Source organism: Malaclemys terrapin, chromosome 4 (assembly GCF_027887155.1).
Source record: "Malaclemys terrapin pileata isolate rMalTer1 chromosome 4, rMalTer1.hap1, whole genome shotgun sequence".
NCBI classification, from domain to species: Eukaryota; Metazoa; Chordata; order Testudines; family Emydidae; genus Malaclemys; species Malaclemys terrapin.
This window is the reverse complement of record NC_071508.1, coordinates 31,499,387-31,513,788: the sequence shown is the minus strand read 5'-3', so window position 1 is coordinate 31,513,788 and position 14,402 is coordinate 31,499,387. Positions and strand designations below refer to the sequence as shown.

Below are 14,402 nucleotides of genomic sequence, written 5' to 3'. Positions count from 1 at the left end.
ATTAGAGAAGTTACAGAAGGCAACTCCCAAGAAACAAGGCACTTGACCAAATGTTAAACAACCATCACCAGCCATTGTGTACAGCAAGTGAAGGACAATTAGTAATTTAATAAAAACAACAAGGAATCTGGTGGCACCTTAAAGACTAACAGATTTATTTGGGCATAAGCTTTCGTGAGTAAAAACCTCACTTCTTCTATGCATCCGAAGAAGTGAGGTTTTTACTCGCGAAAGCTTATGCCCTAATAAATCTGTTAGTCTTTAAGGTGCCACCAGACTCCTTGTTGTTTTTGTAGATACAGACTAACACGGCTACCCCCTGATACTTGACACCATGCAAGGCACTAGTAATTTAATGACCACCATCACCAGATAAAAAGAAGAACAGGAGTACTTGTGGCACCTTAGAGACTAACAAATTTATTAGAGCATAAGCTTTCGTGGACTACAGCCCACTTCTTCGGATGCATATGCATCCGAAGAAGTGGGCTGTAGTCCACGAAAGCTTATGCTCTAATAAATTTGTTAGTCTCTAAGGTGCCACAAGTACTCCTGTTCTTCTTTTTGCGGATACAGACTAACACGGCTGTTACTCTGAAACTCATCACCAGATAATTACTCAACCCTGGAACTCAGCAATACCCCCCCCCCCTTCCTCCTCCCAACATGATCACAAGACAAGCCCTTCCCTTAGGAGACAATTCAGGTTTCCCCTGATAGGAGAGGGAAAATCAGGCTACCTCTCCCTGCCCCCCAACATGGTGCCTGGACTTGTTTGCCAGAGCACATGGACTAAACACATATAATGTTTTCACCCCTCAGCTTACAGAGAGCACAGCAGATAGTACCAGCCATCCCTTGGGAGACAATTCCATCCACACCCCCAAGGCAGAGATTGTACTGCTATGAAGATTTCCCCTGATAGCTTTCCTCTCCTACCCCCCCATCCCTACCCCTTCCCCACTGCCTCTTCCCTTCCACCCCTCACCCCCTAAGAGGCAGTCACCCAGATGCCAGGGAGGGGGAACCAAGCACACTACATGGCCACTGTCTCTGAGAGGCAGGCATCTCTGCCTGGGCAGGGAAGGCAAGCAGGGACACCCCACCCCACAGGAGACACGCCTGCCCCCCACCCCCGATGCCTGTCCTGGTCCAGCTGCCCAGCAGGGGCTGGTACTCCCAGTCTCTCTGTGCTGCGGGGGTGCAGGGGATGTTTTTGGAGATGCCTCTGGCTGAGCCCCCTGCCCCCCACCATGCAGACAGCCATCCCACCAGCTCTCTCAGCCACCTGGGAGGTTTCCAGTCCCCCCCCCCACCCCCACAAGAAAGACCCCCTTTGAAATAAACTTACCAGCTGCTGCTACTGGCTGCCTTTAGTTGGGTGAGAGGTTAGGTGCTGCTGCTGCAGAGCCAGAGAAAGCACACCTGCCAGTGCCACAAGGAGCAGGAGGTGGGGCTGCACCTCACCGGTGGGGTCTCTTAGCTCAGCCCCTGCTCCAGGAGCAGTTCCCCTCACTGACTGGCTGGTGGCCAAAAACCAGCTAAACAGCACTCCCCTAGCTACCCTACTGCCCCCACCCTGGCCAAACAGCTGATGGTTCATGAGCCCCATACACAGTTGGCTGGTGGGTGGATGCCCCTGCATGCCCCCTATGGGGGGGGGGGCATGCCCCAACCAACCCCCTTCTTCCCCAAGGCCCCAGCCTCTCCTCCTCCCCAGGAGCCCAGCTTGCTGGAACTCAGTTCTTTCCCCCTCCCTGCCTGCCTCACCAATTAGCTGTCTGTCTCCTTCCTGCTGGGAGACAGCCAGCACAGCAGGAAGGGTATGCAATGCAGCATGCTGGGGGAAGTCAGCATAGCCTGCCTGCAGGAGCCCAGCTTGCTGGAGCTCAGTTCTTAATCTATCTTCCACTCCCTGCTGGGCAATCAGCTGTCTCCCTCCTACTGGGGGAGATAGCTGATTGGCCCGGGTATGCTAAGCCGTCTCCTCCGTCTCCTCCCACTGAGCCCAGCTTGCTGGAGCTTAGTTCTTACCCTCCCCTCCCTGCCTGCCGTGCGATCAGCTGTCTCCCTCCTGCGAGACACAGCTGATGGGCGTGGCAGTGGAGCATGCCCCCTCCCCCCCACCGCCGCTGCCGGCGCCATGGTAACCCCGCCTAACGGGGCTTTTGAAAAATGTGCTGAGGGGAAGCAGTTGCTTCCCCTGCACCTCTCCAGCTACGCTACTGACTGATCAGCTCCAGTAGCTCAGCATTGCTCCAATGCCTGGAGCAGGCATTGTCACCTGGCCAGATAAGTGAGCACTTGCCAAGAAAAGAAGAAGGGGAGTTTCAAAGTTCCCGGGGCTTTACACGGGGAGGGGGTGGATGTCTGTTTACCTGGTATCAGAGCAGCAGAGCTGCTGGCCAGAGTGGTCACCTAGGCACTGTGGGATATCTGGCAGAGGCTAAAAGCTCTATAAAACCGGAAGACAGTGTCTTCACTTGCACATCACCACAAAAGCATCACTGGTAAGAGCTGTATACCTCTCATGGAGGTGGTTTTCTTTTTGCGGTGAAACTTCTAAGTTTCACCTAAAAGTCATTGGCAAGTGTAGATGCTCCCACGGTTTTTGTGCAAAAAAGGGAATTTTTCCGCTTTAAATGGCAAGTGTAGACATGCCCCGAGAGTCCCTGCAGTCTAGAGATCAGGGTGGCATTATTTCCTCTGGGTGTGGAGGCCCCAGGGGTCCAGAGTGAGTGGATTCCCTGAGGGGGCCCACAGCGAGAGACAGGTGTGCTGAATGCTCAGAGGTATGGTTCCAGGAGGTGGAAGGACCTAAGGCTTAATCCCCAACAGAGAGTGGACCCCCAAGAAGGGCTGTCACACTGAAGGGGGTTCCTCCCAGGGACCATAGGGAGAGAGCACGAGTCGTGTGAATCTGTGACAGGATCCAAGTGACCATCTCCATTGTTTGCACTGGAGGACTGTCCTTCCTCTATGGGATTTTCTTTATTTTAAAAGACACTCTGGAGAGCATCCTTGAAGGATCCCCTGAATCGCTGATTCCTGTAGCTTCCCAGCTAGGAAGCATATCCAGTAGAACCTCAGAGTTACAAACACCTTGGGAATGGAAGTTGTTTGTAACTCTGAAATATTCAAAACTCTGAACAAAACATTAGGGGACGAGAGCTAAGGAAGCGTTGTTCTAAGTCAGCCATAAAAATGTTGGCATATTGTGGGGCCATGCGGGTACCCATAGCAGTGCCGCTGACTTGAAGGTATATATTGTCCCCAAATGTGAAATAGTTGTGGGTGAGGACAAAATCTGACATCAGGAATCATAATACTCAAAAACCAGTGGGAGAACACTTTAACCTGTCTGGTCATTCAATGACAGACCTGCGGGTGGCTATATTACAACAGAAAAACTTCAAAAACAGACTCCAACGAGAGACTGCTGAGCTGGAATTGATATGTAAACTAGATACAATCAACTCAGGATTGAATAAGGACTGGGAATGGCTGAGCCATTACAAACATTGAATCTATCTCCCCTTGTAAGTATCCTCACACTTCTTATCAAACTGTCTGTACTGGGCTATCTTGATTATCACTTCAAAAGTTTTTTTTTTTTTTCCTCTTACTTAATTGGCCTCTCAGAGTTGGTAAGACAACTCCCACCTGTTTATGCTCTCTGTATGTGTGTATATATATCTCCTCAATATTTATTCCACTCTGTATGCATCCGAAGAAGTGGGCTGTAGTCCACAAAAGCTTATGCTCTAATAAATTTGTTAGTCTCTAAGGTGCCACAAGTACTCCTGTTCTTTTCTCTGTCCCTCTGTTATTCTTTTTGGGGATTTTCCACTTGCCCTCCAATTGAACTTGGTTGGATTGGTTTTCCAGCACAGGCACCCTCCTTCGCATACCTATTGTTTGCTCAGAGCACAGTTGTTAAGGTTAATGACTTCTTTTGTTTGTACTTTAGCTTCTTCCAGAGTAAGTGATACATGTCAGGATCTTGTTAGCCCATGGTTGACATGACTGAGGCATTTAATAATATAAGCAATTGCATAAACTTAACCAGAATTCATATTCTGTACATAGACAGATTCCCTAAATAGTCACAAAAACACACTGAAAAATTGTTTCTTAGCCCTGGTCTACACTACGAGTTTAGGTCGAATTTAGCAGCCTTAGATTGATTTAACCCTGCAGCCATCCACACAACAAAGCCATTTTTGTTGACTTAAAGGCTCTTAAAATCGATTTCTGTACTCCTCCCTGACGAGGGGATTAGCGCTGAAATCGACCCTGCTGGGTTGAATTTGGGGTACTGTGGATGCAATTTGATGGTATTGGCCTCTAGGAGCTATCCCAGAGTGCTCCATTGTGACCGCTCTGGACAGTACTCTCAACTCAGATGCACTGACCAGGTAGACAGGAAAAGCCCCATGAACTTGTGAATTTCATTTCCTGTTTGGCCACCGTGGTGAGCTGATCAGCACAGGTGACCTTGGAGTCCCAGAATCGCAAAAGAGCTCCAGCATGGACCGAACGGGAGGTACTGGATCTGATCGCTGTATGGGGAGACGAATCCGTGCTATCAGAACTCCGTTCTAAAAGACTAAATGATTAAGTGCAGCCAGACATCAGGGCAGTTAGAAGAGCGCAGCAGGGCACGCCGCACATCAGAGAAGCTTTGAAAACCAGTTTCATGACTGGCCAGGCTACGGTGTGAAAGTTCTGTTTGTTTCTCCTTGATGAAAAGCCACCCCCGTGGTTCACTCTACTTCCCTGTAAGCCAGCCACCCTCCCCTTCCCCCTTTGATCTCCGCTTGCAGAGGCAATAAAGTTGTTTCAAATTCATGCATTCTTTATTAATACATCACACAAATGGGGGGATAACTGCCAAGGTAGCCCGGGAGGGGTGGGGGAGGAGGGAAGCACAGAGGGGGGGGTAGTTGTAGGGGCACCCCCTAGAATGGCATGCAGCTCATCATGGAAGCGGGATGTCTGGGGCTCTGACCCGGAGCGGCCATTTGCCGTTCTGGTTCTTTGGTAAGCTTGCCTGATATTCCAGGCACGACTGAATCTCCATTAGACAAAACTTAAAGAAGGGAATGATCTGGAGTCACTCCCATTTAGGTCCAGATGCCCCGACTGACCTTACCAAGGCTGGCCAGGAGCACTCATGTCTGCCCAGGAGCCCCCGACCGACCTCACTGAGGCCGGCCAGGAGGAACCAGGAGACAGCAGCTGACGGTACAATACGGCTGCTAACCATCTTTGCTAACTTGCAAAGGCAAGGAGCTGCTGCTGTGTAGCACTGCAGTACCGCATGTGCCAGCAGCACCCAGGAGACGTACGGGGACAGTGAGCTGAGTGGGCTCCATGCTTGCCGTGATATGTCGTCTGCACAGGTAACCCAGGAAAAAAGACGAGAAACGATTTTTTGCTGTTGTTTTCGGGGGGGGGCTGATGACATGTACCCAGAACCACACGCAACAATGTTTTTGCCCCATCAGGCATTGTGTTTAGAACCTGTGTGTCAGGAACTGGTTACAAAAGGTTAAAAGAAAATAGAGAAAGTTCTGTGATGTCGCACTCGATATGATTTTATGAAAGTATGCTGGTGAGTGTGAATATAATATAACTAAAATATGCTTCATGCAAAAGGTCTCTTGTAAGGTATCATTACAAAGTTTATAATTTACTGAGTGTGGTCATCCTATTTGTATAAATGTATCACTCTTGTATCTGAAATTAGAAATATGAAATATAACTCTGAGGTCCTATTGTAGTTATGCAAAGTGTGGGCCATTAATGGTGGTTTGGAATCTTGATGGCTCCCATTAACCAGGACAATTGACTATAGATGGCTCTGTTTTACTTTAAATCTTCCTGCATATGTGTGTGCTGGCAAGTGGGTAATGATGTCTTACAGTGACATGTGATCATGTCACCTGAACTGGAATCCATCTTTAACCTGGTGCTGTTCCATTGAGAAGGAGGGGTAGAAACCTAGAGAGGGACAAAGGATTCCCGCCTTATGCAAAAGATATATAAGTGGATGGAACAGAACAAAGAGGGAGAAATCCCCTAGCTACCACCTGAGCTGGAACAAGGGCTGTACCAGGGGAAAGGATTGTGCCTAGACTAGGAAGGCGCCCAGTCTGTGAAAGAAATTTATGGAAACATCTCTGAGGGTGAGATTTTATCTGAATTCAGTTTTATTACTGTACTAGGCTTAGACTTGCGGGTTTTATTTTATTTTGCTTTGTAATTCACTTTGTTCTGTCTGCTGTTAAAGCAGCTGCCCCAGGGCCGGCAATTTAAAAGGGCCTGGGGTTCCAGACACCGCTACTGCAGCAGCGGTGTCCAGAGCCCCAGGCCCTTTAAATCATCACTGGAACCCCGGGTGGCATGGATCAGGTGCCTGGAAGAGCTGGCTGTGGGATGCTGACCCCAGCCCCGCCCCTTCCACCTGATGCCCCACCCCTTCTGGGGGCCAGAGCCGCCCCCACCCCACACTGGTAAGTGTCCTGAGTTACTTTCACCCTTGTGTAGTAGTAATAATGTTTTTATTAGATTACACATTTGAATTTATATTCTTGCAAAGCGCCGTTAACAGATAGGCCTGCAGTATTTAGGACGCTGTGAATACGTATGTAATCCTAGATAATTATACATGTATATACAGTATAGATATCTTAAGATATTTCAGCATGGCCCTCTTAACCCGCAGTCCATTAACATGCGGTCGTGACAACTTGACTCCCGACAGCCGCGCATAAACGGGTCTGTACTGTACGTGGAACCACTTAAATCCTACTTTCTGTATTTAATAAAATCACTTTTTAACTTATTAATTAATCCAGAGTATGTGTGGGGCGGGGAAAACAGCTGTGCATCTCTCTATCAGTGTTATAGAGGGAGAACAATTTATGAGCTTTATACAGGGTAAAACGGATTTATTTGGGGTTTGAACCCCATTGGGAGTTGGGCATCTGAGTGTTAAAGACAGGAACACTTCTTAAGTTGCTTTCAGTTAAGTCTGCAGCTTTGGGGCATGTGGTTCCGACTCTGGGTCTCTGTTGGAGCAGGCTGGCGTGTCTGGCTCAACAAGACAGGGTGCTGGAGTCCCAAGCTGGCAGGGAAAGCAGGGGCAGAAGTAGTCTTGGCACATGAGTTGGCAGCCCCAAGGGGGTTTCTGTGATCCAACCCGTCACAAGTTCATTAAGGGCTAATATTTCATAAATCACCAGTGCTAGAAACAGGGACACATACATCAATGAAAAGCTCACGTTTTCAGAGCTGTATAACATTAGTTTCTATCCTTAGTTGCTCACAATTTTTGCCTTGGAAACGGCTGACAATGCACATTCCTAAAACAAAGGAAGAATTATTAGGGTTACTATACGTCCGGTTTTTCCCAGACATGTCCGGCTTTTCGGCAATCAAACCCCCGTCCGGGGGGAATTGCCAAAAAGCTGAACATGTCCAGGAAAATGCCGGCCGGGCACTTCCCCTCCCACGGCTGCTCTGCTCCTCCCCTGACTCTTCAGCTCTGTTTAAAAGCCAAGCTGCCCGAGCGCTATGGGCTTCAGGCAGCCCCCTTGCCTCCGGACCCCAGCCGCCGGCCGGGCACTTCCCCTCCTGGCTCCAGCGGCGCAGGGTCCGGAGGCATGGGGGCTGCCCGAAGCCGGTAGTGCTCGGGCAGCTCGGCTCTTAAACAAAGCTGAAGAGTCAGGGGAGGAGCAGAGCCTCCGGCCACGGCAGCTCTGCTCCTCCCCTGACTCTTCGGCTCTGTTTAAGAGCCGAGTGCTACAGGCTTTGGGCAGCCCCCATACCTCCGGACCCTGCACCGCCGGAGCCCAGGAGGGGAAGTGCCCGGCCGGGGGCGCAGGGTCCAGAGGCATGGGGGCTGCCCGGAGGCATGGGGGCTGCCCGAAGCCCGAGCGCTATCGGCTTCATGGTTTGCCGGGCAGCCTCCAGACCCTGCACCCCCGGCTGGGCGCTTCCCCTCCCGGGCTCCAGCTGCGCTGGCCAGGGGCGCAGGGTCTGGAGGCTGCCCGGCAAACCATGAAGCCGGTAGCACTCGGGCAGACCTTTTCGCATGGCTGGGAGTGGGAGGGAGGAGGGGGCGGGGTTGAGGCGGGGAAGGGGTGGAGTTGGGGCAGGGCTGGGGGTGGGAAATGGGTGGGGCCAGGGCCCCGTGGAGGGTCCTCTTTTTTTATTTGTTAAATATGGTAACCCTAATTATTATCTCTCAGTTTTACTGATGGGGAAACTGAGGTACAAAGAAACTAAGTGACTTTGTCAAGGACTGTGATAGATCCAGGAAATGAAAAAAGATCTGAGTCTAGGCAAGGCCCTTAGCCACAAGCCAAGCCTCCCTCTCCAATACTATATTTCCATCAGCCTGTACTAGTTTGCCTTTACTGAATTCCATGGTTCACTGAGGGTCACATTCTGCTTGTAGGAAGGGCCTTCCTCTCTCCAGAGTACCAGAGTTGGCAAAAAATATTGTTTGTATAAAATTATTGTACATGGCCAATGCTTTTTTTTGATGGAGTCAACATTTCTGTTGAGATTTTTTTTGGAGGATATTTTCCTAAATGAAACAAACTAAAAAGAACTTTGTTTTTCAGGGTTTCTTCTATTGTTCACCTTAAATTAAAAAAAAAAAAAAATCCCTTTTCCCCCCCACCACTAGAAAAGGAGGGGGGAAGAAAGGAAAGTCCTTAAAATGTTGTTTCATGTAGAAATTATTTTGCTGAAAAATTGAAAAAAAAGGGGAAAAATTGCAAACAAAATGAACATTTTTTGCCCTGCCCCCTCATTGCCCCTGAAATTAAAAACAAACATTTCAAGTAGCTCTATGAAAAACTCTGGTGGTGAATGGCACTGCCAAGATATTTGCCCATGAGAGTAAACGTGATGCAGACAGAAAGCATTGCCATTTAGATGCCATCCTATCCCATGGCCCCACCTCCCAGAGGAAGTGTTGCGAGAGAAGGATAGCAGCCAGAAAGATTGGGAAGCATTTTACAAATGTGTGGATGAGGATCAAGGGCAGCCCAGAGATGTTGCTTGTGTTTATTGATCTCAAACATCTGTTAGATACAGAGAGCAAAGTACAATGCTATCTTTGGGAGAATATGTGGGATGTGATACATGGCTGTGTGGTGCCAGGGTTTATTAGTGGATTAGATTAAACTCACATACTAGTTTTTGTTTCTAGCTTCAATAGTGGTTCTGTTTCCAAAACCAAACTTATATAGAGGAGAGTCCAGAGAAGAAGATACTGGGATATTAGACATTTCATGGGGCTGTCTTGCTGCAATAGAGCTTGCTGGGGTGATTTACATTGGGACATTATTATCTTCATTTGAGGGATGTACTACAGGGAACTACATAGGCTACTATGCTGCAAGTAGGTGGCCTAAAAGGCCTTTTTCATATTGAAGTTCTTTGATTCTGGGATCTAGGGAAATCTCCATCCCCAGAACTGGGTCTCCCAGGATGGGTGCTGTAGGATTTAAGGCCTGGTCCCCACTAAATCCCCACTTCGGACTAAGGTACGCAAATTCAGCTACGTTAATAATGTAGCTGAATTCGAAGTACCTTAGTCCGAACTTACCGCGGTCCAGATGCGGCAGGAAGGCTCCCCCGTCGATGCCGCGTACTCCTCTTGGCGAGCTGGAGTACTGGCGCCGACTGCGAGCACTTCCGGGATCGATCCAGGATCGATTTTATCGCATCTGGTTAAGGCGCGATAAATCGATCCCAGAACAGATTGCGTGCCGCCGGACCCTCCGGTAAGTGAAGACAAGGCCTAAGTTGCCATCTCTCTGGGCTCTGCCCTGTGCTGTCTCCATCCTCTCTATGATCAGCCTGATTTACCAAGATCCTCTGGAGTGTGACCTGGAGGGACCCCCTGAATCGCCACTTCCTGGATCTCCCAACTAGGAAGTAAATAACTGGGTTGAGGCTGCTAAAAAGGTGAATATTTAATGTGAAGTATGGGGCTAGATCCTCAGCTGGTGTAATCAGACTACTTCATTGAAGCCAAAGGAGCTTTTCCAATTGACACTACCTGAGAATCTGGGCCACAGCATTTTGTACCGTATGTAAGATTACTTGAACTGTATTAAGATCAACAACATCTCTTTGCCCATAATAGTATGATTTCAGAAATTGTGAGCACCCGCTGCTACCACTGATTGCAGTGGGAGATGTAAGTAATCAGCATCTTTGAAAATGAATGAATTAATGGATTGAAAATATGGATGTAAATGAAAATGGCAAGATTGAGCCATTTGTACCATCCATGTCTAAGGAATGGTCTGTAGCTCTCCCTCCCTATGAAAAGTATTAAAGTCCCAAGATGGAATTGTAACTCAGTCTCTGCAAACGACAAATCTGCACGTTTAAAAGAACGATAAATCACTGACGCATGGCATTTCTTCAGCAACATTATTCTGACACTTTGGAGGACAGGATTAGAATTCAAAATGACTGACAAAATGGAGAATTGGTCTGAAATCAACAAGATGAAATTCAATAATGTCAAGTGCAAAGTGCAGAGGCCAGCATGTGACATATCTCAGCATGGAGAAAAGAATAATTAAAATACTGGAGGAAGCTGGCAAAGGGAAATGGCAAAGTTGAGAAAGAAGAGGACGGTGAGCAGGATAGTGGTGTATAGCTTTCCTAATTGAGGTCTCTGGATTTTGGCCAAAGGCACATTCACAAAATACAAGAGAGTTACAATACTCATACTCTTATCTGGCAAATAGTCTTCCGCTCTGACAAGACTTGCTTTAACTAGGGTGATGTCAGAAGCTGTGTCACGCTATGCTAAACAGCTCTTACCAGTGACTTTTGCATTCTCTATGAATTCCTTATTACAACAATGAATTGTATGGCCCCGAACCTGTTCCTATTAAATTCAAATGAAATTTTGCCTCCAATTTCAACGGCACCAGCATTAGACCCTGAGTGATTATGACAGTCCTCTCTAGATACACAGAGCACAGGGGAATAGAATGATGGGAACTTTCTCATCTCTAATTACTTTGATTTTATGATCATTCTAGATCAGTGGTTCTCAACCCACTTACCATTGGGGACCACATATGCCGCTCTGTGTTATGTGGGCTGTATCCACACATACACTATATGTATACTACCTGCACAATCCTGAGGCTGTCATGTGGGCCTCAGCTGTATGCTAATTGGGCTGGAAGCGGCCCGTGGGCTGAGAACCTCTGTTCTAGAGAAACCTCCAGCCCATAATAGGGTATTAAGTGGCTATCACCATTGTGTCTTCACTGAAGGACCCCCTTTCCTTCTGCCTTATGTTCAAAATTCCTTTAGAGTGCAAATTTGACAAATCCCCTGAATTGCTGACTGCTGTAGCTCCCAACAAAAAAGTAAATAACTGGGTTGATGCTGCTGTTGAGAGAGGCCAATAGGAAAGTGGTAGTGATGAGATTTAAATCATAATCAAAATTCTGGAGGAAGGTGACAATACTGTGGGGAACAGCAAAGAGGAGGAAGAAGAGGACTGTGAGCAGGATAACAATGTAGAGCTTCCCTGGCTGACATTGCTGGGAGCTACTTCGGCCCTTGATGAACAGGGTCAGACTGGATACAACCATGATGGAAGCGAATATCAGGAAATTTGTAACAGAGAGTGGAGTGAGCATCATGATACAATTTGCAGAGGAATTCAAAACACAAACAAAAGCTTCCAGTCCAGTGAGCAGGCAGGAGAGAGCCAAGAGCAGGGTACAGACAATGGCAGACAAGTGCTTTGGGCAGTGGCATCAGTACCAGATGGGGAAGCAGATAGACACACTGCTCAGTGCTGATGGCCATCAGGAAGTATAGGCTGGTGCTGTACATGAACAGAACCAGCATGTTAAGCGACTTCATTGAGTAAGATTAGTCTAACCTAAGAGAAAATAAATTTTACTCACAATTTATAATGTCAAACAGCCAAGCAGAGGAGGCAGCCAAAGTCAGCAGCAGCCAGGTTGAGGATGTAGACGGTGAAGAGGTTCCTCTTAATGTGGAAGCAAAAGAACCAGAGCACGTTCCCGTTCCCCACCAGCCTGACCAGGCAGAGGAGCAGAGTGACACTGGCAATGATCACTGCAGTTAAATGGTCTGTTTTGAAATCAGTCTCATTATATTTGATTTCATTTTCCAGGCTGGGCTTTATTGGGGGTAGAGACGCTGTGCTCGGCTCAGTCATCATGAAACTTCTGCTGAGGGATGCTAGTCTCTCCTTCTCCCCGTTTCTCACACACACCTGTTAGCAGAGAGCAGAAAGAGGGGAATTAGTGCTTCGGACACCCCCAGCACTGTGTTTCACTGATCATCCTGGCCTTCCTGGTACAACCAGATCTCAATGACTGAGATATCCAGAGCAATAATGGCCTTGGGAGATGCTAGGAACAGAGAGAGACATGGTGTTGACCTGAATTTTATAGGTTAGTTGTTCTGGTCAGATGTGATCAGTGGCGAGCCATAAGATTTATAGGTTCTTGTCCAATTCAGACTACAGAGTTCTATACCGGGAGAGGACTCTCAGGGTGCTTGGCAAAAACACTTACACTGAAGACAATACCAAACTGACAAAAACTTTACTGAGATTAACAAAAGAATAATAAATGTTATGAAACTTATAACTGCAAAACAGTAAAATAATTCTAAAACTCCTGGTGGTAACATTCCTATTACAAGTACCTTAACTTAACATACTCACACCCTTCCTTCAGGGCCTGGTAATAAGAGGTGAAGGACCAGCCTTACTCCTGGCATGCCCGATAACACGATGGTGCTGGCTTCCCCAATAGTTAGGAATGTTGAGTAGTTATACTATACTACACAAGCTGAGCTGATAGCATGATAAAAGATAGAGTGATAGGTAGATAAAAATATAGAATATAGGAGGACAAATAAAAGAAAGAGCTACAAGCCTCTTTTGTACAAGGTATTTTATAGGATCCTGACACTATGTAATTCAGGCCCAACCTGCTATACCCAAATCTTATTTCTGTACCCTAAGAAATTTATGGGTACTCTTATCCTATAGGTTAGTGGATTATGACTCTTACTCTCTATATATTAATAAGGATTCTCTCACTCCAAAAACTGCCAACCTAGGCTCTCTTGGCGACTTCCAGGTTTGTGGTATACCCTGCGGTTACCAACTGGTTGCAGACACCAGATAAACCTGTTCAGTATTGTGTATAGTTCCCCCTTTGGTTCCCCAAAGTTCAGGGACCATTCCTATCTGTGCCAAAAGTTACCAGCTTTTATGCTAACTTACTCTTAACTGATTATACTTTTAGCTATTTAGAGGATCTTACCGGACACAGGCCGGTAGGCTTCTTGCATTTCAGCAAAACTTCTTGTATGTATAATTATTAGGAAACACATATCATATGCCTCAACACATCCTAAATTCATAGGAATTAATACTGATAAAATATAAGAATAAAATGGATTAATTCAGAAAGAGAAACATTTGATACAGCTGGCTGGATTAGTAGGATATAATAGCTAACAAAGTAATCCTATGGGCTACAATGGAGAAAGGCTGACAAGTGGGGACCAGCCTGGATGCAGAGGCAGAGAGACCGTTAAACACAGAGAGAGATGGAGAGAGGGGTGGTGAAGGAAAGAGAAATTGGGAGTGGGTGTCAATCATAGATGGAAAGGGAATGATAGGAGAAAGACGGGGTGGAAAATGGAAGAGAGAAAGAGAACATCCATGTATTGCTAATCATAGAATATCATGGTTGGAAGGGACCTCAGGAGGTCATCTAGTCCAACCACCTGCTCAAAGCAGGACCAATTCCCAGACAGATTTTTGCCCTAGATCCCTAAGTGGCCCTCTCAAGGATTGAACTCAGAACCCTGGGTTTAGCAAGCCAATGCTCAAACCACTGAGCTATCCCTCCCTCAAAGATGGCAAAGAACACAGAATCCATCCACCAAACCCTTACCTTACTTCCCTCTACTCCTTGGTGGCTTAACTGAATGTTTATGGGAGCTGGACTGGAACGGATCCACTTTAGAATCTCAGTGCCAGTTTGTCACTAATTGCAATTCTCCCCATAGGATCTTCTTGTAAAAGTTCTTTGATAAATAATCTGTTGTCAAGACACTAAAAATTTCCCTGTCAGCTCCTGTGCTGCATCTGACGCCCAGTCCCTGCTGGATCCTGTCAGAGAAATGCCTTCTCTGCATTGGACAGGGAGGTACACTGACATCAGAGGTATTTTGTGAGCACTGAACAGTTTTGTAACATCAGAAAGTATCAGGGCTCTGCTCCCCTTCTCTGATTGCTTCTAATCTGCTAAGCATAAAGGAAATCGTTTCTAAAGATTAAGTCTCAT

General features: G+C 47.1%; 1 protein-coding gene across 1 annotated transcript; it reads right to left on the bottom strand.

Annotated features, from left to right (window-relative positions):
- Positions 1–11,363: 11,363 nt before the first annotated feature.
- Positions 11,364–12,819, bottom strand: LOC128836082 (mas-related G-protein coupled receptor member H-like). Its single transcript, XM_054026103.1, is given in 4 exon segments — positions 11,364–11,847; positions 11,849–11,922; positions 11,990–12,307; positions 12,811–12,819. Coding segments are annotated over 4 exon segments (885 nt in total).
- Between the last annotated feature and the right edge of the window lie 1,583 nt (positions 12,820–14,402).